This window comes from Gymnodraco acuticeps, unplaced genomic scaffold (assembly GCF_902827175.1).
Source record: "Gymnodraco acuticeps unplaced genomic scaffold, fGymAcu1.1, whole genome shotgun sequence".
Classification (NCBI taxonomy): domain Eukaryota; kingdom Metazoa; phylum Chordata; class Actinopteri; order Perciformes; family Bathydraconidae; genus Gymnodraco; species Gymnodraco acuticeps.
In genome coordinates this window covers 65,913-90,713 of record NW_022989992.1, presented here as the reverse complement: position 1 = coordinate 90,713, position 24,801 = coordinate 65,913, and the positions used below count along the sequence as shown (strand labels likewise).

Below are 24,801 nucleotides of genomic sequence, written 5' to 3'. Positions count from 1 at the left end.
TGATGAGCAGGTCTTCGTTTGCGTCATTCCAGATCGCCATGATGAGATGAAAATGAATATCAGTCTGTGTGTGCCTTCTTAAATCGTTTGTTTACGTCCCTCACTTCCGTTTCGCTTCTCATGCACTGATTCGCTAGCTGAACAGCCAATCAGAGTGATTGCTTGGTCCGACTGCAGTCCAAATAAGGCGTGTCACGGCTGCCGGTGCGGGACACACTAAATTGAGTTTGGGCGACAGGACACGCTTCGTCTTCCGATTTACGAAAACGGCCGAAATCGGCCTGGTGTGTCAGGGCCTTAAGCATCTACTCACAGAGAGGTAAGAGGTTGTGTGCACACAGTTTTGTTCTCACCTTTTGTTTCATTTCCACAAAGGTGGTTTTAAAGTTCAGGGTATTTTCTGTCCTTTACAGGAACATTGGTTTGGCTTTTAGGATTCACATACAGAACAATGAAGGGTAACAACAAACAAGACATAGTTTACTGCACAGTTAAAAAAAAATTAGCAGTAAAATGAGTACTGACTGGATGAAACATAAAAATGCCATTTCTTATAACCACATTTATTACTGGTTTTAGACAAATCTGCATTTCATTTTTTCATTAAACCAGACAAGGCCAATGCTAAGATAGAGTTGTGACTTTAAAAATGACACCAGAAAAATAAGGTTAACGTCTAGGGCAAAAGTAAAGCGGCCAATTCCCCCAGACCCCATCTTTTAAGTCTGTGACACAGATAGACTGTATAACATAATAATAGTATATATAAGTATCCTCCTGTATTTTCTATTTTTCTCTAAATGCTGTTTTGGAGAGGAATTAGAAAGACATTATAACCTTGTTATTGAGATAATCCATGGGCGAGAAGCAGGGTCATTTTGATCATAGACCTAAATGAAATTGGACACTTTGCAACCAGTGGAGTTGCCTCCTACTGGCTATAAGAGAGAATGTGAATTAAATGCATTTCCTCACTTTACTTAATATTCAGGTACATCAATCTGCCCTTATTTTCAGATAAGATCGAAAAGCATAATTCATAGGGTTCGTTTGTTAGAATCAGAAACAGGTTTATTGCCAAGTAAGTAAACACATACGAGGAATTTGCTTTGGAGTATGGTGCATACATAAACACAGTGAAAGAAGATGACCCTTTAAGCCCCGAATGTGCTTTTTATCGCTCTCGAAATGTTTTTTGTGTGTACTTTCCTTACTATTAGATGTCCAAATAAAGTGTCAGCAGGGCCGTCCCTCCCTACAGGCCGATCATGCAGACTGCGTGGGGCCTCATCTGAGCCGAACATGCGGCGCACCTATGCGCTTATGCGGCGCAATTAGTGTGGCGCGGCACGGTTTCGCCGCGGCTCCACTAGCAACTCCCCCCCCCCCACGACGCTCGCGAAACAGAGGGCCTCATCATATAACTTTGCGTGGGGCCTCATGTTGGCAAGGGACGGCCCTGAGTGTCAGCCTATCAATAAGAGGAACAGAAAACAGATTGGTTTGCTCTTCTTCTTCCCTTTTATACACCCGGTGATAGCAGCTAACCCCCGCCACCAAGTATTCAAAATAATATTGCATTATATAATACAAATAAAATAAATTGACATGCCGACAAAACCCATAAAATGGCTCCTACAGATACCCTGTGTGGGCCTGTAACTTCACATGGAGATTGTGATTGGCTGCTTGGGGTTTTCGACAATATGTTTCAAATGCTCTTGGAGATTATTGATGGGAAATACAACAGTAAGCCGGTTGAGTAAAGGCCTCCATTTCTCAGTAACACATGTCTATAAAGCTTTTGTTAACCTCAACCCATTAGCTTCTATCAGAGTGAATGGATAACATAGTTACTTTGTGCTCGAGTCCTATTTGGTTGTTTACCTTTCTACTACTTCCTTTGTTGCTATGTTTGCACTTCATGGCACGGTCTAGAGTAAATAAATCTGAATCTGAAAATTAAGATTGCATGACCGCAGTTTCCCAGTCAGCATTAATACAAGGCAACCATTCCCAACATCGATCTGAATTAGAAAGTAAACAACAGAATGTACGCACAATTACTTTGGGGAATAATAATACAGCACCAAACAGCCCGATCACGTACGATACAAGTTTCTAGAGAACTATACATCTAAATGTAAGGATATGACAGGACCCCTGTTGAGTATAAATCCAGCTTGTCGTCTGCATGCTCCTCTCCTACTTTAATATCAGACGTTGTTAAAAACAGTAGGAATAATTCATTGCTAAACACGTCAGAGTTGTATTCATTTCTTCACACTGTGCTTTAAATAGATCTGATAAACACACACATGTTCCTTAAAACAGCAGGAGGACATATAAATAATATTTACGAGTGCATCCATACAAGAAGCCAAGCTACATTTCAGACAATGGATGACTAACAAATAGAAACGGTGCAACTAAAGTCACCTGCAATAGATGAAATTGGCAGCAATTTGAATTGAACACATTCATAGCGTCGGTAGCACAATGAATACCATGGGTGTCACAATAACACAACTGAGGAAGGGATTGATTGCAGAGTGGAATCAAAACACTTGAACATGAGGTCTCAATTGGGTTCTTTTCGTAATGATGGACCTTTGAAAGTGCTCTTCTCGTTGAGCTATAATCAAGACAACAATTGGGAGGAATGGTAGCAAAACAAGCTTTCAGTGCACTGTTGAAGCTTTAGGGCGCTGATGAACAACACAAAGTGCAGTTTATGTGTCCTTGGTCAGAGGTTGTTGATGGGTAAGAGGCACTTATTCATGAGCCCTCTGGAGCTTATCATTCTGGTAATAACGCTCTCTCAGAGGAAAGAAAAAGTTCATTCTCTGAATCTCTTCAACAGGTTTTCAAGGACATCCTTACTAGTTATGAGACATTTTCAGAAAACAGCTAAACCTCCTGTGACCTAAGATTGTCATAACTACACTGTAGCTATGCAAACATGACAATAAAAGCCTGTACAAGATCCCGGTTTTAAAGCCAATTTCAAACAGGGATTTCTGAGTCACATTTATGATGCGCCTACCTATTACATTTGCTGGCTTTAACATCCATCCTAATGAAGCAATTTGCAAGGGCTTACATCATAGTATGGAATATAAGCATGACTGATCCTCAATTCAACAGAGTAAATATGAACGATGAGACAATCACACATCTAAGGCAGCCTACTTCGTTTCAAATCAAATATGCTTGTGTGCCTCCGAGCAGAGAAGTACTGAAGGAATGTCATTGCATGTGATCAGATACTGTGTGCAAAAGAGATGTGAGTGATTACACATTTCTTATTTGTCTAGATATGGAGAGAGCAAGATTTCATGAAAGTGTATTCTGTACAAAATGTTGCCCTCAAGCATGCTGCCCAAGTTTTGTGAAATATGTATTGGAGGGGTGGTTCGGCTTAGCTAGGTTGACCTTTAGTCTCAGCATTAACACCTCCAACCAAGCAAAGCTCCAAATGTAAAGCTCAGGCTCAAGTAAATAAAAAGATCCAATCCATTGCATCGTCAGGGAAATGATTACTGAAGTGATAAATCGAGTGAGGAGTGGGGTCGTTTTATTTATAGACCTCTACACAAGACATTTAGCACTAAGACCAACCAAGTAAGACTCCAAATGTAAAGCTGAGGCTCGAATAATACATCTAAAAAATACATAGATAGACAATTAAGGTAAAACTGTGGTAGCTATTTGGCGATTACAAAGAAGCCCCCGCCCAGAAAACCTATGGGATCCTTTTCTCATCGACCCAATACAATATTGTCTATATTGCTCTAAATGAGACCATACTTTCAAACAGTTGGATCATCCTGAAATGAAGAAGACTGGAAACTAGTAATTACGATTATAACATCGTCAGGGGAATGATAACGGAGAAAATTAATCGAGTGAGAAGTCTGGTCATTTTTCCTTGACTATACTCTGAGCTCTAACCGCGGCGTTCACAGCGGTTCACGGCTAGAAGCGTCCCAGAAGCGTCTCGGCAAAAAATAGGATGCAAGTCTATTTTCGACGCGAGGCGTTGCATAGCGCCGGGCAGGAAGTGGACCGGTCAGAGCATCCAGTCAATCCCCAAAATAAACTCATTTTACAGACCCTATCCCTCCGTAGTCTTTCAAGTAGGAGGAGCAATGCCAGCGTTCTCCTCCGGTTTACAGGCACTGTATAAATTATATATATAGAATAATTATGATGATGAATGCATTTTTTTACCACTAAAATACAGCAACACATCTTTGAGTCATGTCGTTTATAACTGGAATATTACAATTCCGCTTCTGAAATGCGCCCGGTGGGTTATGACGCTGGAGGAGGTCGGACCAAAACCGCGGCGCAGACGGATCCGGTCCGTCTGCGTCGTGTTACGGCTGCGTCGTGTTACGGCAGCGTCGTGTTACGGCTGCGTCGCGTTACGGCTGCGTCGTGTTACGGCTGCGTCGTGTTACGGCTGCGTCGTGTTACGGCTGCGTCGTGTTACGGCTGCGTCGTGTTACGGCAGCGTCGCGTTACGGCTGCGTCACAGTTTTGGTCCGGCCTCCTCCGGCGTCATACCCTACCGGGCACGTTTCAGAAGCGGAGCGTCTTGCCTGCCGGCTCGCAGTTTTTGTTGATTTGGGCATATTTCCTGGACAGGCTACTTTGTACAGACGAAGTTCATAATAATTGTAATATTCCAGTTATAAACGACATGAATCAAAAATGTGTTGCTGTATTTTAGTGGTAAAAAAATGCATTCATCATCATAATTATTCTATATATATAATTTACACAGTGCCTGTAAACCGGAGGAGAACGCTGGCATTTCTCCTCCTACTTGAAAGACTACGGAGGGATAGGGTCTCTAAAATGAGTTTATTTTGGGGATGGGCCGCATGCTCTGACCGGTCCACTTCCTGCCCGGTGCCTCTGCAAAATAGACTTGAATCCTATTTCGAGCGGAGCCCAGAGCCGAGACGCTTCTGGGACGCTTCTGAGCCGTAACACGGCGCGTCTGGTGGAATAGCACCCATTGAAGAGTGGCCGCGATCCTGGCGAACGCCGCGGTGTAGCCGTAACACGGCCGTAACACGACGCAGACGGACCCAGTGGAATCTAGGCGCTTCCAACCAAGTAAGACAACAAATGTACATTTCAGGCTCGAATAAATAAATAGAAAACTGCATATTTCCTCTGCATGCTCCTGCAGGAAACTCCTCTGCTAATGGCGAAGGATAACTCTCGTCTCCTGCCATCCTATAATTGAATCGGTAGACGAGGCCATGCTGTTGTCGCAGTGGGGGCTGGCAGAGAAGATAAGTGCAGTAATATGGCTTTATAAAGAGCCAACATGTCACAGCATGTTCACAGCCACACTGCGATCAATTAAGAAGCATGCACGAAGATGCTTGTGTGAAATTTGCTTTTGGATATTTAAGTGGCGCTCTGGTTACTCTTGATAAGATCTTCCTTTCAGCCACATCGTCATGAAGTACGTTTGCCATCAATCTTAACAGAGTCCTCCCACACCTTTTTCCATAGAGGCAGTTCTATTGGCAACTGATTTTGATGGAATTGTAACACTTTCCTTTCCTTACCAATAACAATTGAGTTTGATACACATTTCTCTCAAATTAGGGTTAGGGTCGGGCGGGTACATGACATTGAAAAAAGATCTTCAATAGTCCTCAAATAATCATTATTACGAGATATGTATGTATGTGGAAGACTGCAACCACTACTATTTAGAAATATTTATGTCTATTTTACTTGCATCCTTTGGTTACTATAACCCTTTATGAACACAGTTAGAAATACACTACATTCATACAGTTTTGTACATTTAAAGTTTTTAGACTGTAAGTGTAAATATGCACATTGACATTGCATTTTATCATCGCTGCTAGCTCTGCGTTTACCACTCTCATTTATTTATTTGTGACTATTTTTTACATATAATATAGGGGTATAAGTCCCCTACGTGTGCCGTTTTAGTTTCAAGACCCTGGTTCGCGGAGGACACCAAAAAAGTCCTAGAAAGACAGGCGTGGTGAAAAGCAATAAACACAAAACATTTTACAACATAACCTGAAACAATGAAACAAATGTTTAAGTCGGTATTCATGTATCATCTACAACCGTGTTTAAAAAGACAAGGATGTGAAACACGAAGGTAACAAGGGGAAAAACAACATTCAAACAATGCACTGAAGACAAAGGGAAAAATCTATTTGGAAATACACAAGAGAGCAACTAATTAAAATACAGGTGCAATCAGGGCAGGGCTGACTGGGAAATAATCAACAACAAAAAACAAGACGAGACACAAGCGGAGTGAACCTTCAAAATAAGACAAGAAACAGACAGAACAAAAACCCAAAACGGACATTTGTAATGCAATCTTTAACTGCCATAAATGTCCAACTGCTGCAACTCATGATTACATTAGTTTTGTCTCTGTGGGGGAAACTTCTGAAGCAAATGGGAGTCAGGACTCAGAGAGACACGATGGAGAGCTGGAGCTTTGATGGCAAACACTGACGGTTTATTTGGAGCAGAAAATTCACAAGACATGGGCCACGATCTGACCACACGGTAGAGATGCCAAACCAATTCTGAAGAACTCTTCTGTAGTTCGAGGTTTTAACTAGTTCAGAGTTTAATAATCAACATTCTTCAATAGAGAGACTAAACAGCTGAGGACACTGAATCACATTTGTTGTCGGTTATGGCTCGGGGTCATCTACACCCCGAGAAGGATGTGTTCCAGGTGTCCCACAACAATAACTATCTCTCACCGAGAGTTGCCCGGTCACAAACTGGCAACATCAACAAAATGCTAGGGCAGCCCCTCCTTCAGAGAGATAGCATGCTGCCCAAGGCTGGGCATGCGTCAGAGGGCGAAGAGGACTTAGATACTAATATGACTACAAAATGAAACAAGAATGTTAAACCTGGCTTTATCCAAAGCTCAGATTTCGATTCCTGAAATGTGTTAAAATATGTGCATATTTAAATCAAATCTAATCAAGTTTTATTTATATAGCACATTTATAAACGATTTTTGGTCGAGCCAAAGTGCTGTACATATAATAAAAATAGCCTACAGTAGAGACACTTTACAGCAAATACAGCAAAAACAGCACAGATTGTTCAGAATATCAGTATGAGAAAAACGACACCCTCTGTCCTTAGACCCTCTGTCCTTAGACCCTCTGTCCGTAGACCCTCACATCGTACAAGGAAACACTTCCAGAGAAAACCCACAGTTTAAAGGGAACATGGAGAAACCTCAGGGAGAGCAACAGAGGAGGGATCCCTCTCCCAGGACGGACAGACGTGCAATAGATGCCGTGTGTAAATCCAAGAGATAATACATTTTAATGAGATAATGGATAATTTGCTTATTTAAACATGCTATTTCAGAAACTTGTAATACAAAAAACAATTGCCTTATTGTAAGTAATTAACTGGAGACATTTCTAGCTGATACCTTTAAGTTCAAAAAATTACCCTATTCACCTGGGGTGTCTCGCCAAACCTAGCTTTTTAATTTGGGTTAACTTTAAATTCTCACTTGTATCATTGTCCATGTTTTACTGTTTTGCTTTTATTTTACATTTCTAATTTTCTTTTTTAAATTGTTTTATTTGAACATATTTGAATTTGTTGTCAGCTTTAATTCACGGGAATTTTATTAGGATCGCTGTAGATGTTTTATCTTGTTCTGTATTTATTTTAATATTATTTTAATATTGTTGTTATGTTTTCTGTAAAGCACTTTGGGCTGCTTTGTGCATGAAAGGTGCTACACAAATAAAGTTTATTATTATTATTATTACTACCTGGAAAGGTCTATTACATCGTTGTGCAAAATAAATAGCCATGTGTTTCTGTTAGTTACAGGGAGAGTGGGTACTTTCTGAGTAATGGGCTTTCAGAACAATGGGATTTTGTGTTTGGGATAACAAGTTGTCGGACAAATTAGCTTTTGGTCCAATGGGAATATTACCAGACTCTAATGTTTCCGTAAATGTATTTATTCGTTTTACAAACCTAGAAATATCAGCTTAGATTTATGCAGGTTACATGTAGTAACCAAGCCCCCAGAAAGATATTCGTTGTGTCCAAACGGCGGTACTACAATTTCCGTATCTGTCCGTGACGTCACTGGCCCCAGAAATACTTTTCCCCATTGACTAACATGGGAAAAGAGACCTCTGTAAATCAGCGGATACTTTTTTAAAACTAAATAAACTACCCAGTACGAACTATTTTATAGTTCATACAGTTTAAAATGAGCAGCTCTCATAGGAAATAACGAGACCCCGCCTCCCACGCTGTATCCAGTTCTTATTATACATCCATGGTAGTAACCTACCTGAAATGCAAGATGCTTGCTAGTGCGATAGGTCAAGCTAAAAATCAACTTCTGAGAAAGAGATTAATACAGGTAGTGCATCGAGTATTAATCAGCATGCCACATTATTTGAATCCATAAGCAGCTTTTACATTATTGTTTAGTTATTTTTTTTGGGGGGATAACAAATATAATACATCATACATCTAGTTATAAATGGTCCCTAATTATTCAGCGTGCCTCATCTTCATTGGTTGTCTGTCAATGACTATGTTCTCATTATAGTTCCTTAATTACATTTTCACTGACTTTCTTTTTTATAATTCAGTTTTATCAGACACATGGACATAATACTGCCATGCTATGTTTGTGTCATAGGTACTTACTTGTTCATATTCAAGTCAATATTTTGTGCCTCTTCTGTGACATTTCTCCATGCTTTAATGTTCAAAAAGCTCTTTATTTTTCGCATACCTAGTTACTTAAAGGTTGAGTAAAATATATGTTATGTATCATGAAGCATCCGTTAAACGAATAAAGGAATCATATGGTTGTTGTTTATGCGGTCTTGCATAAAGCTAGACATTTAAAGAGTCCTCTCCTGCTGATGTTCAGGTGTATATCAGTATGTAGTGTCTCTACTTTAAAGAGTCCTCTCCTGCTGATGTTCAGGTGTATATCACTATGTAGTGTCTCTACTTTAAAGAGTCCTCTCCTGCTGATGTTCAGGTGTATATCAGTATGTAGTGTCTCTACTTTAAAGAGTCCTCTCCTGCTGATGTTCAGGTGTATATCAGTATGTAGCGTCTCTACTTTAAAGAGTCCTCTCCTGCTGATGTTCAGGTGTATATCAGTATGTAGCGTCTCTACTTTAAAGAGTCCTCTCGTGCTGATGTTCAGGTGTGTATCAGTATATAGTGTCTCTACTTTAAAGAGTCCTCTCCTGCTGATGTTCAGGTGTATATCAGTATATAGTGTCTCTACTTTAAAGAGTCCTCTCCTGCTGATGTTCAGGTGTGTATCAGTATGTAGTGTCTCCACTTTAAAGAGTCCTCTCCTGCTGATGTTCAGGTGTATATCAGTATGTAGTGTCTCTACTTTAAAGAGTCCTCTCCTGCTGATGTTCAGGTGTATATCAGTATGTAGTGTCTCTACTTTAAAGAGTCCTCTCCTGCTGATGTTCAGGTGTATATCAGTATGTAGTGTCTCTACTTTAAAGAGTCCTCTCCTGCTGATGTTCAGGTGTATATCAGTATGTAGTGTCTCTACTTTAAAGAGTCCTCTCCTGCTGATGTTCAGGTGTATATCAGTATGTAGTGTATCTACTTTAAAGAGTCCTCTTCTGCTGATGTTCAGGTGTATATCAGTATGTAGTGTCTCTACTTTAAAGAGTCCTCTCCTGCTGATGTTCAGGTGTATATCAGTATGTAGTGTATCTACTTTAAAGAGTCCTCTCCTGCTGATGTTCAGGTGTATATCAGTATGTAGTGTCTCTACTTTAAAGAGTCCTCTCCTGCTGATGTTCAGGTGTATATCAGTATGTAGTGTCTCTACTTTAAAGAGTCCTCTCCTGCTGATGTTCAGGTGTATATCAGTATGTAGTGTCTCTACTTTAAAGAGTCCTCTCCTGCTGATGTTCAGGTGTATATCAGTATGTAGTGTCTCTACTTTAAAGAGTCCTCTCCTGCTGATGTTCAGGTGTATATCAGTATGTAGTGTCTCTACTTTAAAGAGTCCTCTCCTGCTGATGTTCAGGTGTATATCAGTATGTAGTGTCTCTACTTTAAAGAGTCCTCTCCTGCTGATGTTCAGGTGTATATCAGTATGTAGTGTCTCTACTTTAAAGAGTCGTCTCCTGCTGATGTTCAGGTGTATATCAGTATGTAGTGTCTCTACTTTAAAGAGTCCTCTCCTGCTGATGTTCAGGTGTATATCAGTATGTAGTGTCTCTACTTTAAAGAGTCCTCTTCTGCTGATGTTCAGGTGTATATCAGTATGTAGTGTCTCTACTTTAAAGAGTCCTCTCCTGCTGATGTTCAGGTGTATATCAGTATGTAGTGTCCTCTACTTTAAAGAGTCCTCTCCTGCTGATGTTCAGGTGTATATCAGTATGTAGTGTCTCTACTTTAAAGAGTCCTCTCCTGCTGATGTTCAGGTGTATATCAGTATGTAGAGTCTCTACTTTAAAGAGTCCTCTTCTGCTGATGTTCAGGTGTATATCAGTATGTAGTGTCTCTACTTCATGTCTCCATGCTTTAATGTTCAAAAAGCTCTTTATTGTTCTCATACTGCCTGTGCTGCAGCACCTCTTTTCACCCTCTGTCTGAAACCAGAGCCCAGTCTGCTCTGATTGATTAGCTGGCCGGCTCTGTTGTGATTGGTCAACTGCTTAGAGATGTCCCGCCCCTTAGCCTATCACGTACAATGTGTTGTAGCGCTAGCCAATAGAAGCGTGAATGTTCCATAGCGATGACACAATGTTTGGAGAGTGTGTGGGAGAGAAACTCCCTTTGGAGGAAACACAGGGATTTCAGCCTTTGCAGACCATTTACATGCACTAAAACCAATAGAGCACAGGAAAGAGAAAACTCTAAAGAGTAGAATAGGGCCAACAACGAGCCGTCAGTCAAACGTATTCTCTTTGTTTCTTTTCCATGATGTTGCATAATTTAATTCCAATTAGTTTCTGCTGCATTATTCATGCATCCACACACACCTGCAGTTTTGTTATGCCTCTCATGTTTACGTTTCCATTACATTGAAACGATCACTATGCAAGACAAGCATCTACCAGGCCGGTTCTGTTTTTGTTTTATCTCCACCCTGTGTGTGTCCGAGCAGCCGTAGAGATGAAGTGCGACTCTGCTATCTGTGTCTTCTTCAAAAAGCGAGCTGTACTTTCACATTTACAAGATAAAAGCATCGACTTTAAGCCTGATTGTATTTTTTATCTGCACTGAAACACAAACTTTAAATGTTTTTTGTGTGTACTTTCCCTGCGATTAGATGTCCAAATAAAGTGTCAGCCTATCCAGCCAATAACGTCTGACTTAGAAGAACGAAAAACATAATCACATTTTAAGGAGGACTTGAAACATCATTATTCAAAATCCATCAAGCTTGTTTTTGCATTTGGCAGACTCTCTTTGAGACTCAAATCTATTTTACCAATTCAATCTGCTGAGCAAACAAGAGGATTTAATATTCATAGTGGTTCAAAAAGCAGGCTTTGGAGGATGTGAGCAAAATACATAATGGATATTTGGAATAAAACATTAGTTCTTAGTCTCTTTTAACCCTCACCCATGTATTTTTTCTTTTAATGTTTATTTTAATAGCTTTTCTTTTTAATGACTGATTTTAAATGCTATTTCCTTAATGTCTTTCATTTTTTGTAAAGCACTTTGAATTGCCTTGTGTTGAAAAGTGCTATATAAATTGCCTTGCCTCACAGGACTCAAGGAGTAATACATTTCCGGTCTCATATGACATTGGTTTATTTAGTGTCGTTGTTATATAATATTATAATTCAAGGAGATACTACTTTACTTAGGAATTAGCATATTCCGCCCCTGGAGATTGAAAGTCTGAGTGAGACTGTTTGTTTACCCTTTGACATCCAAATAAGCCTATGATGTTTTTAAATAAAGAAAACAGTTCTGCGGCAGAGAGCTCACCCACAAACCCCTTCAGAAAATCACCTTTCCATCTCTTTGCTAATTCACTCCCTGCAGAGCTGAGAATGGGTTAGATTACAGCGAGCGACAAACTCCTTTCCCTGCGTGTCGCCCCGAGGCGCCGGATAAACATTTCAATACTCAAACCCCGAAAATTGTTTTCATCTGCTGCTTGGTTAAGTCAATTTTCTCAATATGTTAGAGCAGTGGTTCCCAAACTCTTTGTGCCCAAGGCACACCAAAGAACAAGTACAAATCTCAAGGCACACCTATTGTGCAAAATAGCCCTTATAACACGTGTTATCACTCATATCATGTAAAATATCTGTAAATGTGCATAATTATTTACTAATGCAAAATAAAATGTGACAAAGACAACTATATTACTCATGAAATATTTATTAACGAAATATTTCAGAAATTAATTTGAAACGTTATCAAATTAGGCTTCATCAAAGCAGCAACACACTCATTTAAACCAGACAGGTCACAAAATTAAAAATGAGGCAAAGGAAACTCAGCAGAAATTCAGCACAGAGAACTGTCAATGCAAGGAAGCTGCACTGCATGGTCCTGAACTACACATTATAAATGTAACATTTCAGCAATCAGCATTGAAACATGTGCTATTGTAAATATTTTGCCGACTTACAAATTGGTGAGATACATGTGCCTGTCGGGGCCCGCAGAATGTTTTAATCCTTGGTGGCACTGAGGAGAGGGCCACTCGCAAGTCCTGTTCAACAGAGAGCCGTGACCTCCTGTTGTTCTTCATGTAAATCAGAATAGAGAACGCCAACTCCAGAGATGGGGTCGTTACTAAAAAAATGTAATATATTACATATTACTTTAAAAAAAAAAAGTAATATATTACACTACTTCGTTAATATCTACATAAAGTAACTCGTTACTTTACTTGCCGAGCACGTACGAACTGCGCATGCGTGAGTGGCAATAACTTTCCTTACCAGCAGGCGGCGGTAGTGTGTATTTGTCATTCAAAACAGGCAACAACCGGAAGACAGAGAAGAAGAACAGACTACGTGATATCAACAAAAAAGCATGTGTTCTTTGCAGGTGTGTGTTGAGGTTTGACCACGTGGTGTTTCCAGCAGTGGATAACAGCTTCTGGCCTGGACACAGTTTGCACCTCACCGTCACATTCCTGTCTATTCTTCGGACGAACTCAAAATAATGGGCATACCTCCACCCCTCGAAAGTTATCGCTGACTCAGCCATGTTTATGCAGCACTGCACGTGGAGATATGGACGCGCAAGTCGCGCAGATTACGTACATATAAACCTACAAAGTACTGATATAGTAAATTAATAATATAAAATAATTATTTTTGTGTAGTTGTATATTGCAATAATAACGTATGGTTGTCACAAAATCCCACGGCACACCCGGACTTGCCTCACGGCACACCGTTTGGGAACCACTGTGTTAGAGAGTGCAGAACGAAGGAGTGTGAAGGAAAATCCCCAACACACACATCTGTGCCGAGTGCATGCTGTGATGTGGCAGAAAGAGATGAGAAAGAGACGCTTCACAGTGAGGGAAATAAAACGCTTTTTCAATTAACTGATTAGGAATCAAAACAAATATTTGTTGAGTATTATAATATAATGGATGTTTTGCGGCTCATATAATTGATCACTGCTGTGGAGGAAGGAGTGAAAACATTTGCAGAAATACGGATCTGTTGCAAACACACGTTTATGATACTTACACGTTTTGTTCAGCAGTATAATCTCTTAACACCACTTACATTATTTCTGGGGCGTAAATACAATCTCCAGTAGAAAAAAGTTAGGCTATAAAGGAACTACGGTACGGTCACATGACTTCACCACCGCTAAGCTAAAGGTGGCTAATGTTGGGCTATAAAGGATCTACAGCACGGTCACATGACTTCACGTCACCACCGCTAAGCTAAAGGAGGCTAATGTTGGGCTGTAAAGGAACTACAGCACGGTCACATGACTTCACGTCACCACCGCTAAGCTAAAGGTGGCTAATGTTGGGCTATAAAGGAACTACAGCACGGTCACATGACTTCACTTCACCACCGCTAAGCTAAAGGCGGCTAATGTTGGGCTATAAAGGAACTACAGCATGGTCACATGACTTCACATCACCACCGCTAAGCTAATGGTGGCTAATGTTGGGCAATAAAGGAACTACAGAATGGTCACGTGATTTCACTTCACCACCGCTAAGCTAAAGGTGGCTAATGTTGGGCTATAAAGGAGCTACAGCACGGTCACATGACTTCACGTCACCACCGCTAAGCTAAAGGCAGCTAATGTTGGGCTATAAAGGAGCTACAGAACAGTCACATGACTTCACGTCACCACCGCTAAGCTAAAGGTGGCTAATGTTGGGCTATAAAGGAACTACAGCACGGTCACATGACTTCACGTCACCATCGCTAAGCTAAAGGCGGCTAATGATGGGCTATGAATGAACTACTGCACAGTCACATGACTTCACGTCACCACCACTAAGCTAAAGGAGGCTAATGTTGGGCTATAAAGGAACTACAGCACGGTCACATGACTTCACGTCACCATCGCTAAGCTAAAGGAGGCTAATGTTGGGCTATAAAGGAACTACAGCACGGTCACATGACTTCACGTCACCACCGCTAAGCTAAAGGTGGCTAATGTTGGGCTATAAAGGAACTACAGCACGGTCACATGACTTCACGTCACCACCGCTAAGCTAAAGGTGGCTAATGTTGGGCTATAAAGGAACTACAGCACGGTCACATGACTTCACGTCTCCATCGCTAAGCTAAAGGCGGCTAATCATGGGCTATGAATGAACTACAGCACAGTCACATGACTTCACGTCACCACCACTAAGCTAAAGGAGGCTAATGTTGGGCTATAAAGGAACTACAGCACGGTCACATGACTTCACGTCACCATCGCTAAGCTAAAGGAGGCTAATGTTGGGCTATAAAGGAACTACAGCACGGTTACATGACTTCACGTCACCACCGCTAAGCTAAAGGCGGCTAATGTTGGGCTATAAAGGAATTACAGCACGGTCACATGACTTCACGTCACCACCGCTAAGCTAAAGGCGGCTAATGTTGGGCTATCAAGGAGCTACAGAACAGTCACATGACTTCACGTCACCACCGCTAAGCTAAAGGTGGCTAATGTTGGGCTATAAAGGAACTACAGCACGGTCACATGACTTCACATCAACACCGCTAAGCTAAAGGAGGCTAATGTTGGGCTATAAAGGAACTACAGAACGGTCACATGACTTCACGTCACCACCGCTAAGCTAAAGGTGGCTAATGTTGGGCTATAAAGAAACTACAGCACGGTCACATGACTTCACATCACCACCGCTAAGCTAAAGGAGGCTAATGTTTGGCGTGATGACGTTTAGTCGTCTCATTTAGACACTTGTCAGCAACTGCCGTTTTTCTTTATTCACCAGTGGGGTATTTACTGCTGTATTTTATGTCGGAGAACAAAACGTGAACGAGGGAACCAGAAGTGGTAAAATGTTGACTCATTTTGCGGCTTTTCAATACATTTTTCGACATTTTGAATGAGGTAAAGTTACATTCTACACCTTTTAAAGCCAGCAGGAATGAAAACAATAAACAAATGTCATTGCAAAGGTCAGCAATCGGTGAGTGTACTGCTCTGTAAATCCCAGCCCAGATGGAAGTGCTCACTGACCTTATGATGAAGTCACTGGAGTCGATGAGGTTCCCGTATCGAGACCCCTTCAGGTTCCCAGAGTTCCCCACCACAGAGCAGGTTCTGCAGCGTTCTGGCCTGGCGTCCATGTACAGAATCTCACCGGGGATGACTTGGAACAACTCGTCCACCACTTCAGTGAAGTTAGCCGGCTGCCTCTCTGACTGCAACCACTGGAGACACAGAGCTCAATCTCAATCTTCATTTATTTATATAGCACATTTAAAGGTCTCCTATTATGCAATTCTCAGGCATATATTATTGGTCTCAGATATATAAAAAACATGTCTATGATGTGTTTTGCTCAAAATACCAAACAGATCATGCATTCTAGCCTCACACCCCTTTATTTCAACCCTGTTACTAAAGTGCTGATTCTGGGTATATATAGCTTTTAAAAAAAAGAAGAAATTGCGGGTTAACCACAAGGTGAGTTCGTTTTTATTTCCTGCTTCTTTACACATACTGGGTGTTTCTCAATCGTGAGGATGCTGGCTTGGTAGTCGCATACTTCCAAGTCACTTCCTTCACGGCTTCGGAAAACGAAGAAGAATGGAACAGCCTAACAAGTGTACCACTCTCTCTAACGGCTTCAACATAAACTGTACCGAAAATAAATACCTCACGATGTCTATCTAATTATGAACTTGCTTTACTTTCACGGAACACATTTTTGGTGATAACAAACAAATGTAACAAAGTAACACATTTACCAACACACGTTCTACGCCACTACTATGGGGGTTATTGCCTATCTTTATTCAAGAGCGTGGTCTTTCAATTTGAGAGCATACTTTATTGATTTATTTCCCTCAAACCCTGTCCTCACACTCAAATAGTGCCTGCTTGCACTTAGATTTGCACATTTAAATGTGTGCTGCGTCAGTTCAGCCATTCTCCGCAAGGTTTTTTTAAATTGGTCCGTGCGCAAAGCATTGTGGGGATTTTAAGGACGCAAAGTCTATCCATGTGCAGCCTCGAAATTTCCCCCAAACCAAGGACGCGGCTTCGGTGGAATTCCAAGTATGCTGGAGATTGGAACAGTCCTTCGGCGGCACTCGATGACGTAGCATCCTTGAAATATTGGCTTGGAAGCCAGTATCCTCGAGATTGAGAAACGGCCACTCTCTCCAGTACAGGTTAGCTCTGAGTGTGAGCGATGGTTGCTAATGTAAACAAAGACCATATTACGTCCAAAACACGTCATGCATTGTTTCTGACAGCAACGTTTCTGATAGTGCCGTGGGTCCACATTTCAGATATTACATCATATCGGCAGCGAATCTGGATCAGCTCCGTTGTTCCCCCGTTTTTAGAGATGTGGGTACGGTGGAAAAGAGAGGGTTTTGTTTTCCGACACTTATGAGGACACATATTTATGTATAAACGACATCAAAAAGTGCATTTTGCATGATAGGTCCCCTTTAAAAGCCAGTGCAAAGAGGTGTTTTTAGCTGAGATTTAAAAAGTTCAATAGACTGAGCAGTTCGGATATGTACTGGGAGACCTCAGAGAGAGAGAGGGCCACTTTAAGCTGAAGTGATTGAACAAGGGCAGCGGAGTTTGAGACACAGAGCACATTTCAAAAAATAACCTCAGGGGCGCTTAGCATGGTCTGTAGGGGCTCTTTCGGCCCTGGCCTTCTTCTGGTGGCTTTGAACTCGGAGAGACAGGAAATAAAAGCAGGAGTGTGTGAGTGTGTGTGAGTGTGTGTACAGTGTTCTGTTGTGCTGCTGGAAACACAGTGCAGATTCAAAAGGTTCTGCAATCTTTAACGCAGTGATTCATGCTCCTAATATCACTGCAGAGGCTTTTTCACCTTGCATACTGGGGGAACCATTAAGCACTTTCTCTTTATATTTGACAATAAAATATATTTTTACTGAAATATCGTTTTTAATCATAGGACTAAACTCCCAGGTAACACAACTTATATTGGACATTCTTATCCAAGGCCATTAAACAATACAGTTTGTTGATTGTGTGATTTTAAATGTGCCATCAGAGAATTTGGTTGCATTTGTAAAACTATTCCAAATGCTTGAATATAATAACAAATCAGATGTTCTATTAAGTTGTCTGAATTGAGCTTGGTGAACAGGAATAACAAAGTTGCTTACAAATTGACCACATCTTCTGATTTCTGATTTCTTAAATGGCCAATGTCACAAACAATACAAAGACATTTAGGAGCAAACGTGTTTATCCAGCTGCTGATATCATAGCGTATGGATTCAAACTGAAAGTATTATCCTACAGAACAGTACCGCTTAGAGAATAGATAACATCTGATCCTTTACAACAAACACTATATGTGTTAGGGATTAATTTGGTCTTTACTCAGACATTTAACCTTATTTTGTGTGTTGACATGTACGACCATCCCTGCTTCTAATCTCCTGTAAGGAATGTGTTGATGCAGTCGTATGTTGATACTAGGTTTTACAGCCTGACCTACAGGGCACAGGGAGGTTTTGCGAGTGTGAGAACGCTAGCTTCTAAGCTCCAGAGATGGGAGAGACATCTCCTGTGTCTGCAGATGTGTTTACGCCATGGTTTACGCCCATCCCCAATATGTGGATTTGACTCTCTGTAAACTAGTTCAAAGGTCTACCAAGATGCGAGGCTGATCAGATCTGACATGGCAAACCACCCGTGCAGTCAGAACCTTTGACTGTGTGACTTGTGATGTGAATTTCTCCGGCCGATGCTTGTATTAAATCTCAGTGTTTGACATCAGAACTCCTGCTCGTCCCGTGTCTCCTTCATGAGTCGGTGACTCCCACTGCATTGCTACACAGACGTTTCCTCCACAATATGCTCTTTGTTTACTTACATTGCAATCCTGCTAGTAATCCCCAATTTTTTGTAATCTGATTTTAAATGCAACTGTAAGGGAATATTTACCTTTTTATGTATCCTGATAACGTCCAACCATTACAAGTAATCCACAAAGCCTGAAGCTAATGTCTAATATTATGATCCGTTGAATTTTTCAGAATATTGAGATGCAGATTAGAATTTTCCAAAGGGGGGTTCGTTTAGCATGAAACACTTGAAATAACTAAAGGATAAGTTGGTACCACTTTACAATAAGACTACCCTTAAGAACCATTTATAAACCAGTTCTAACATAGTTTTCATACATCAACACAGGCTCACTATTTGGCAAGATGACTAAGCCTTATATTGGCTACTTAGCGATAATCAACTCAGTGAGCAACAGATACCAAGGATGCTGGCTGAGGAAGAAGACGAAGTAAGCTAGGTAGCCAATATAAGGCTTAGCAGTACAGATACATGTGGGCTCACTATTTGGCAAGATGACTAAGCCTTATATTGGCTACTTAGCTTACTTCGTCTTCTTCATCAGCCAGCAGCCTTGGTATCTGTTGTTCACTGAGTTGATTCCCCCCCTTCTATCTTGATGTTTCTTGGCTTCTCTTTATGACCATTTATTTAGGAGTTACTAACATGTATAGTTGCCAAAAGGGAGCCTTATTGTAAAGTGTGAAACAAATCACCATTTATTAATGAGTTACTACCATTTCTAATAAGACTTAGCAGTACAGATAAATGTGGGCTCACTATTTGGCAAGACGACAAAGCCTTACATTGGCTACTTAGCGAGAATCAACTCAGTAAGCTAGGTAGCCAATATAAGATTTAGCAGTACAGATAAATGTGGGCTCACTATTTGGCAAGACGACAAAGCCTTACATTGGCTACTTAGCGAGAATCAACTCAGTAAGCTAAGTAGCCAATATAAGATTTAGCAGTACAGATAAATGTGGGCTCACTATTTGGCAAGCAACAGGTCACAGTTGCCCTGTTTATCTCATGTCTCATAAAAGCTTAGTAATGATTTATAAAGTGTTCACAACCTGATTAATAAATGAATTACAAACTATTCGTAAACCCTTTATAAGGGTAGTCTTATTGTAAAGTGGTACCGATAAGTTAAAAAAGAAAGTAGAAAGAAATGAGTCTTTAAAGGCCACATTCTGATCTATATCTTTAATTAAAGAACACTTTTTAGGGAGTTTTAGGTCAATTAAATAGTCAATTATCAATGCTTTTGTATTAACACTGGATCACATGCTATAGTTACGTTAAAGGGGTCGCTTATAGTGAGAAACAAACAGTTCTCCTCAGCTTTCCATGGGATTTAACAATCGTTCAGCTTATTTTTTAAGAAAGAAAGTGTGGTCAAAGAAAACTATTTCTGCTAAAAAGTTAGCAATGATTGAGATTCAGAACTAAACATTTCAGATGTGTGTATCTCACACTGCACTGTGACTTTAATTCATGTTCCTTTGTCATTCAAGTTTTATTATCTATGCTTTTAAATTAGTGTTTTTAAATGCCATTCATTCTGCCTAATTCAAAACTGTCCTTTACTGTAATTACTTTTATCTGAGTTGCATGTTTGCTTTGACATATAGGTCATGCCTTTTAAAGCCAGAAAACCATCTTGCCAGCTGCTGTTGATAGTTGACACTTACCTCACTGTGAGCAGCATTTCCTGAAATGAAAAGTGACAGGAGGCAGCCTTGCAGTAATTGTTCTATTCTTGCCTCTAATTGGACACAGTGTGAGTCGAATACTGAGGCTCTGGATGCCTTCCAGACAAAGGTAGGATACTAGTGAGACATACATTTTGTGAATTGGCTTTTCTAATTTAGAGAGCTGTACTCTAATAATTGGATGTACAGAAGGTACTTTATATATTGGTCGGATGGAATTTAATTAAGGCTGGTACGTAATTATTTATATAGCTGACAGGAATTGTAATCTACAAAAAAGGGGATTTGAACGCGAAAAAACCTCCATAATACACCTGATGTATTAAAACAGGGATCCATTGAGATGTTTCCAAAGGAGCAACGTTAATATCTCTGTTAGTTAATTCCAGGTTTTTGTGAAGAATCCCAGGGTTTTTCTCTTTAAGCAACCATTTAACACTCAGCAATCGTACAGTTGACAAATCCATTATACAGTAAGGAAGAGGCAGAGATGAATATTCCTCCACCAGCTGCACGAGTACAAACTAAAGTACGATTAACATATACGCTCTAATTGAAAAGAAGCATCAATTTACCCTGAGAGAGACTAGAAGATCGATACGGCACATGCTAAGTGAGCTAAAGCCAGCAGACACTCGCTTAGAATAAAGACAGATGGAAACAGAAAGCAACTCATGGTTCAAAGCAGCTTTAAAGCTCAATATCATGTTAAATGTTGTTTATTTAATCTGTACAATCTAGGGGCAATAACAACTCCCATAAAACCTCAACTTGTCATCTTTAAATGTATGTTTTGTTCTGCCAGGTGTATTTATTTACCATTCGGACCAAGGGGCGACTGCTGGGTCTAAAAAGGCAAGCGGATGTGCATTAATCTACTATAGTTACAGATTGAATAGAAGTCTATGAGAGGATAGCTTGATTTAATACACCAGTAAACCCTTTTACCTTACGAGTTTATGGTCTCAATTGCTACTTTCAAGTCTTCTTCAATACTGAACGATGGAGAGTAAATTCGACGAGGCGTTGTGTGTTTTAGCGCCAGGGTAAAGACACACAAGGAGTTGGGAACTGTAGCCAAAAGTGGCATCCAATTAAAATCACAGCTTCTCATCACACCTCTCTTCTCCATCTCTTTGGTCACCTCTTGTTCCAACACAGCCCCAAAGCCAAACTCCCAAATTCATCGCATCAGATTTGAACTGGTAACATCACAGTGACTATTCTTTAATACAGTCTATAACTAAGATGTTGCCAGGCGCTTTATCAGTTTCCAGTCTTTATCTATTATTTATTTGTTTTTCCACATGTATATATATTGTCTATTTTTTGTTTTATATTCTTAAACTTTTTAGATTTGTAATGCTATTTTATTTCTATTTCTGAAATATTTTTGCTCTCTCTCTCTCTCTCTCTCTCTCTCTCTCTCTCTATATATATATATATAGAATATACAACACCTGCCAGCTGATCATTAACGTATTATATAAAATAATCGATACCAACTGAATAGGTGAACACAATAACAAGTCCTCTGAATCACAGAGGAACATGCACCAAGATGTACCTAACCCTTGGGGAATGTATTAATAAACATGAATGATTAATAAAGTTGATTTAAGGCTCGATATCTTGACTTATAGTCACACAGTTGGGTTTAATAGAAGCCTATATGCACGATGAGAAGTGTCATACACAAAAAACACTGAAATGTTGACTTTAATTCAATGTATTATGTCAACAGATTTCACACAACTGTTTAAGGTTGGTTGAAAGTTCAACCTAATAAATATATTCATTTATATAAAGGCTTTCAACTAACCTTACACTGTACAGTTGTGTGAACTAAATGGCATCACTTATGCATATATGCTTTAATGTTTGATGTGAAATGTCTTCGCCTGTAGATGTTGGAAGGATTGTGAGAGTAAACAACCATTTCCATATCAACCCTCTCACTTGTTAAATGTGACCAAATTGTGCGTGGGAGTCAGCTTCACAACTTGATCCTGCTGAAGATCCCTTGGATTTGAGACAATCAATGTGGCAAAAAAAAACAATTCTTGTGAGCGTTACAGCGCTGTGTGATCTCTTCTTTATTCATGATCTCTCCTCGTCTCGCTCTCAGAAGCTGAATGTGCAATTTCTTTCAGGACAGCATTGCAAATCCCCCCAAAACAAATCCCCTCGAATCTTACCTGCCACCATTTGAAGGTTTCATCAGAGAGGAGGCTGTTCTCCCGGGACATCAGAGGACTGAAGGACTGATTGAAGCGCTCTGAGAACCAGGGGTCGTCTTCCAGCTCTGTCATACATCTCTGGCATGCACAAAGCCCTTTGGAGAAGAAGGTATCCGAGAGGCGAAATGCGTACTTGAAGAAGTACAGCGAGGGGTCCCGGAACGTGTAGCTGAACAGGAATGTTGTGAATGAAATGACGCAAAAAAGCAACGCTAAAGTCCTGATTTTCCTACGCTTTGGAAGAGGCATGTCGTCACAAAAATCAGGGTTCAAATGTCTCTCTGATGTCCGATATGCATTCCCTGTTGTTCCTACTTTGCAGGCTCAAGATTGGGTTCATGAAGGATCCTGATGAAACTCATGGAGGGGCTTTGTTTGCAGAGTAATCCACACTAAAGGATGGTTACTGATTACTTCTGACTGCTGCTGGATAGTCGAATTCAGGCTGTTTTTATTCTGTTGACTCTGTGGGGTGAGTGACTGATGTGTTGTCCATTCTTCTGATGATCACCTGAAAAGCAAATAAGAAAAGACATTTTGTGAAAAAGGCTGGGATAGATACTTTTTTGCTTCAAACACACACAGTAAATTCTCATTAATTCACTGTACAAACAGTTCTCCCACTGTTAAGGGCATGTCAATAACCAGAAGCTGCTATTGTTAACGGATATAAAATGAAAGTCCTACTCCACTAGTCGTCCACACACTGGGATAGAACCAGAATGAGTTATTGATCCAGTGTCACATCCTAAACAATCAAATAATGTCTACTTAATGTGGATTTTGCAGATATTTTTCTCTATTTTCTACCCTTTGCACACCTCGGAAACTTCAAAATGATGTATTGAAATGTATTTTTTTTTAACATTTTGAACCCCAGTAGGTTAAACATCCTAATGTAAAACATGGTGATATTTCTGCCAGGGGTATGTGGAAGATTGTGGTGTCGCATCATCTAGTTGCCAAAGAAAGGGCCTTTGGGAAACTTGCACACCCAATGCCAAAATAAACAATGTGAACAAATATGAATTAATTTGATCTTGGTTTTCTAGCTGATGGATAAATTGCAGCCCTTATCTTTCTTACAACTAGAAAACACAGTATAACCATCTAGCTAACATTAACCTTCTGACATTGGGGTTTTCATGACTGAATAAACGCCCAAAGATCTTCATGATTCATGTTGGAAGTCGGACACTCTTGAAATCTGGTGAAATCCACTCTTTGCAACAAGGATAAATTGTTCAAATAAAGTCCTAATACCATTGGATAAAAGGCTGAAATAGTAGCTAAAGTAGTGAAGCAATGAAACACATTTCCACACAAGCTTATATGCAGAAGGCCTTAAGATGAATGGCGGGATTAGAAGTAATGGATACTGTAACTGGTTGAATTAGAAAAAAAATCTGCTTCTGTGACACCAAGGAAGTAAAACAAATGTAGACCTGACTACAGTTTGAATTGCATGACAAAAATAACCACATTCATATCCACTTGTATATGACAACTGGAGGTACTTCTGGCTAAAAGGGCAAGGCAGCACTGGTCTAAACTGGTATTTTCTAGCGACAGTCAGTCAGTAACCTGACACAATTCCCAGAGTAAAATAGAGAAGGGGATTTATTGTTTGTGCCTTTTATGACTGATAAAGCATGCGGACCACCTGGGGTTTAATTTAAACATGAAAAAGCCACTTCTGCCTTTTAAACACAGCCCGGGTTTCATTCTGATGTGCAGCTGTGTTCAGGGTTTCACAAATGCATCTATATTTAGATAGCAGCAAATCCACGCTGCAGATAAAGTCCTGTCATCCTCACACATGCTGAGACATATCTGAAAAGTGAACACATGCATATCTGCCGTTTGCTCTCGACAACTTCTGAGTGAGCCCTCCATATAAAAGATGTGTGGGAAAGGCTTTCACTACAAAAGGAGAAAGAGAGACTGCGGGTCTTTTTCCTGATTAGAAATTGATCAAGTCATTCAAATTCCACCCTGGAGGAAAGCAAAGAGGATTGGGTTTAAGACTCAGAACTGCACAGCGACACTGTTGATGTTCGGAGAGGGCAAAAGTACACACATCCTTTACTCAAGTAGAAGTACAGATACTCGTGTTTAAAAATACTCTGGTGAAAGTAGAAGTACTGACTAAACTTCTTTCCTCAAGTCAAAGTAAAGAGGCTTTGAAATGTACTTCAGTAAAAAGTACCCATAGCTAGCAGCTGTTTTAAAGAGTACCTGACCTCCCTTTATATTAATAGAACAATAAT

General features: G+C 40.3%; 1 protein-coding gene across 1 annotated transcript in view; it reads right to left on the bottom strand.

Moving 5' to 3' along the window:
- The window catches only part of LOC117544055 (CMP-N-acetylneuraminate-beta-galactosamide-alpha-2,3-sialyltransferase 1-like), a 57,363-nt gene extending 34,324 nt beyond the window's left edge, over positions 1-23,039 (bottom strand). The window contains exons 1-2 of the mRNA XM_034212843.1: positions 22,490-23,039; positions 15,745-15,938 (exon numbers count right to left, since the gene is read on the bottom strand). Coding sequence (XP_034068734.1) covers positions 15,745-15,938; positions 22,490-22,780 — 485 coding nt within the window. The 5' untranslated portion in view covers positions 22,781-23,039. The remainder of the gene's footprint in view (positions 1-15,744; positions 15,939-22,489) is intronic.
- Between the last annotated feature and the right edge of the window lie 1,762 nt (positions 23,040-24,801).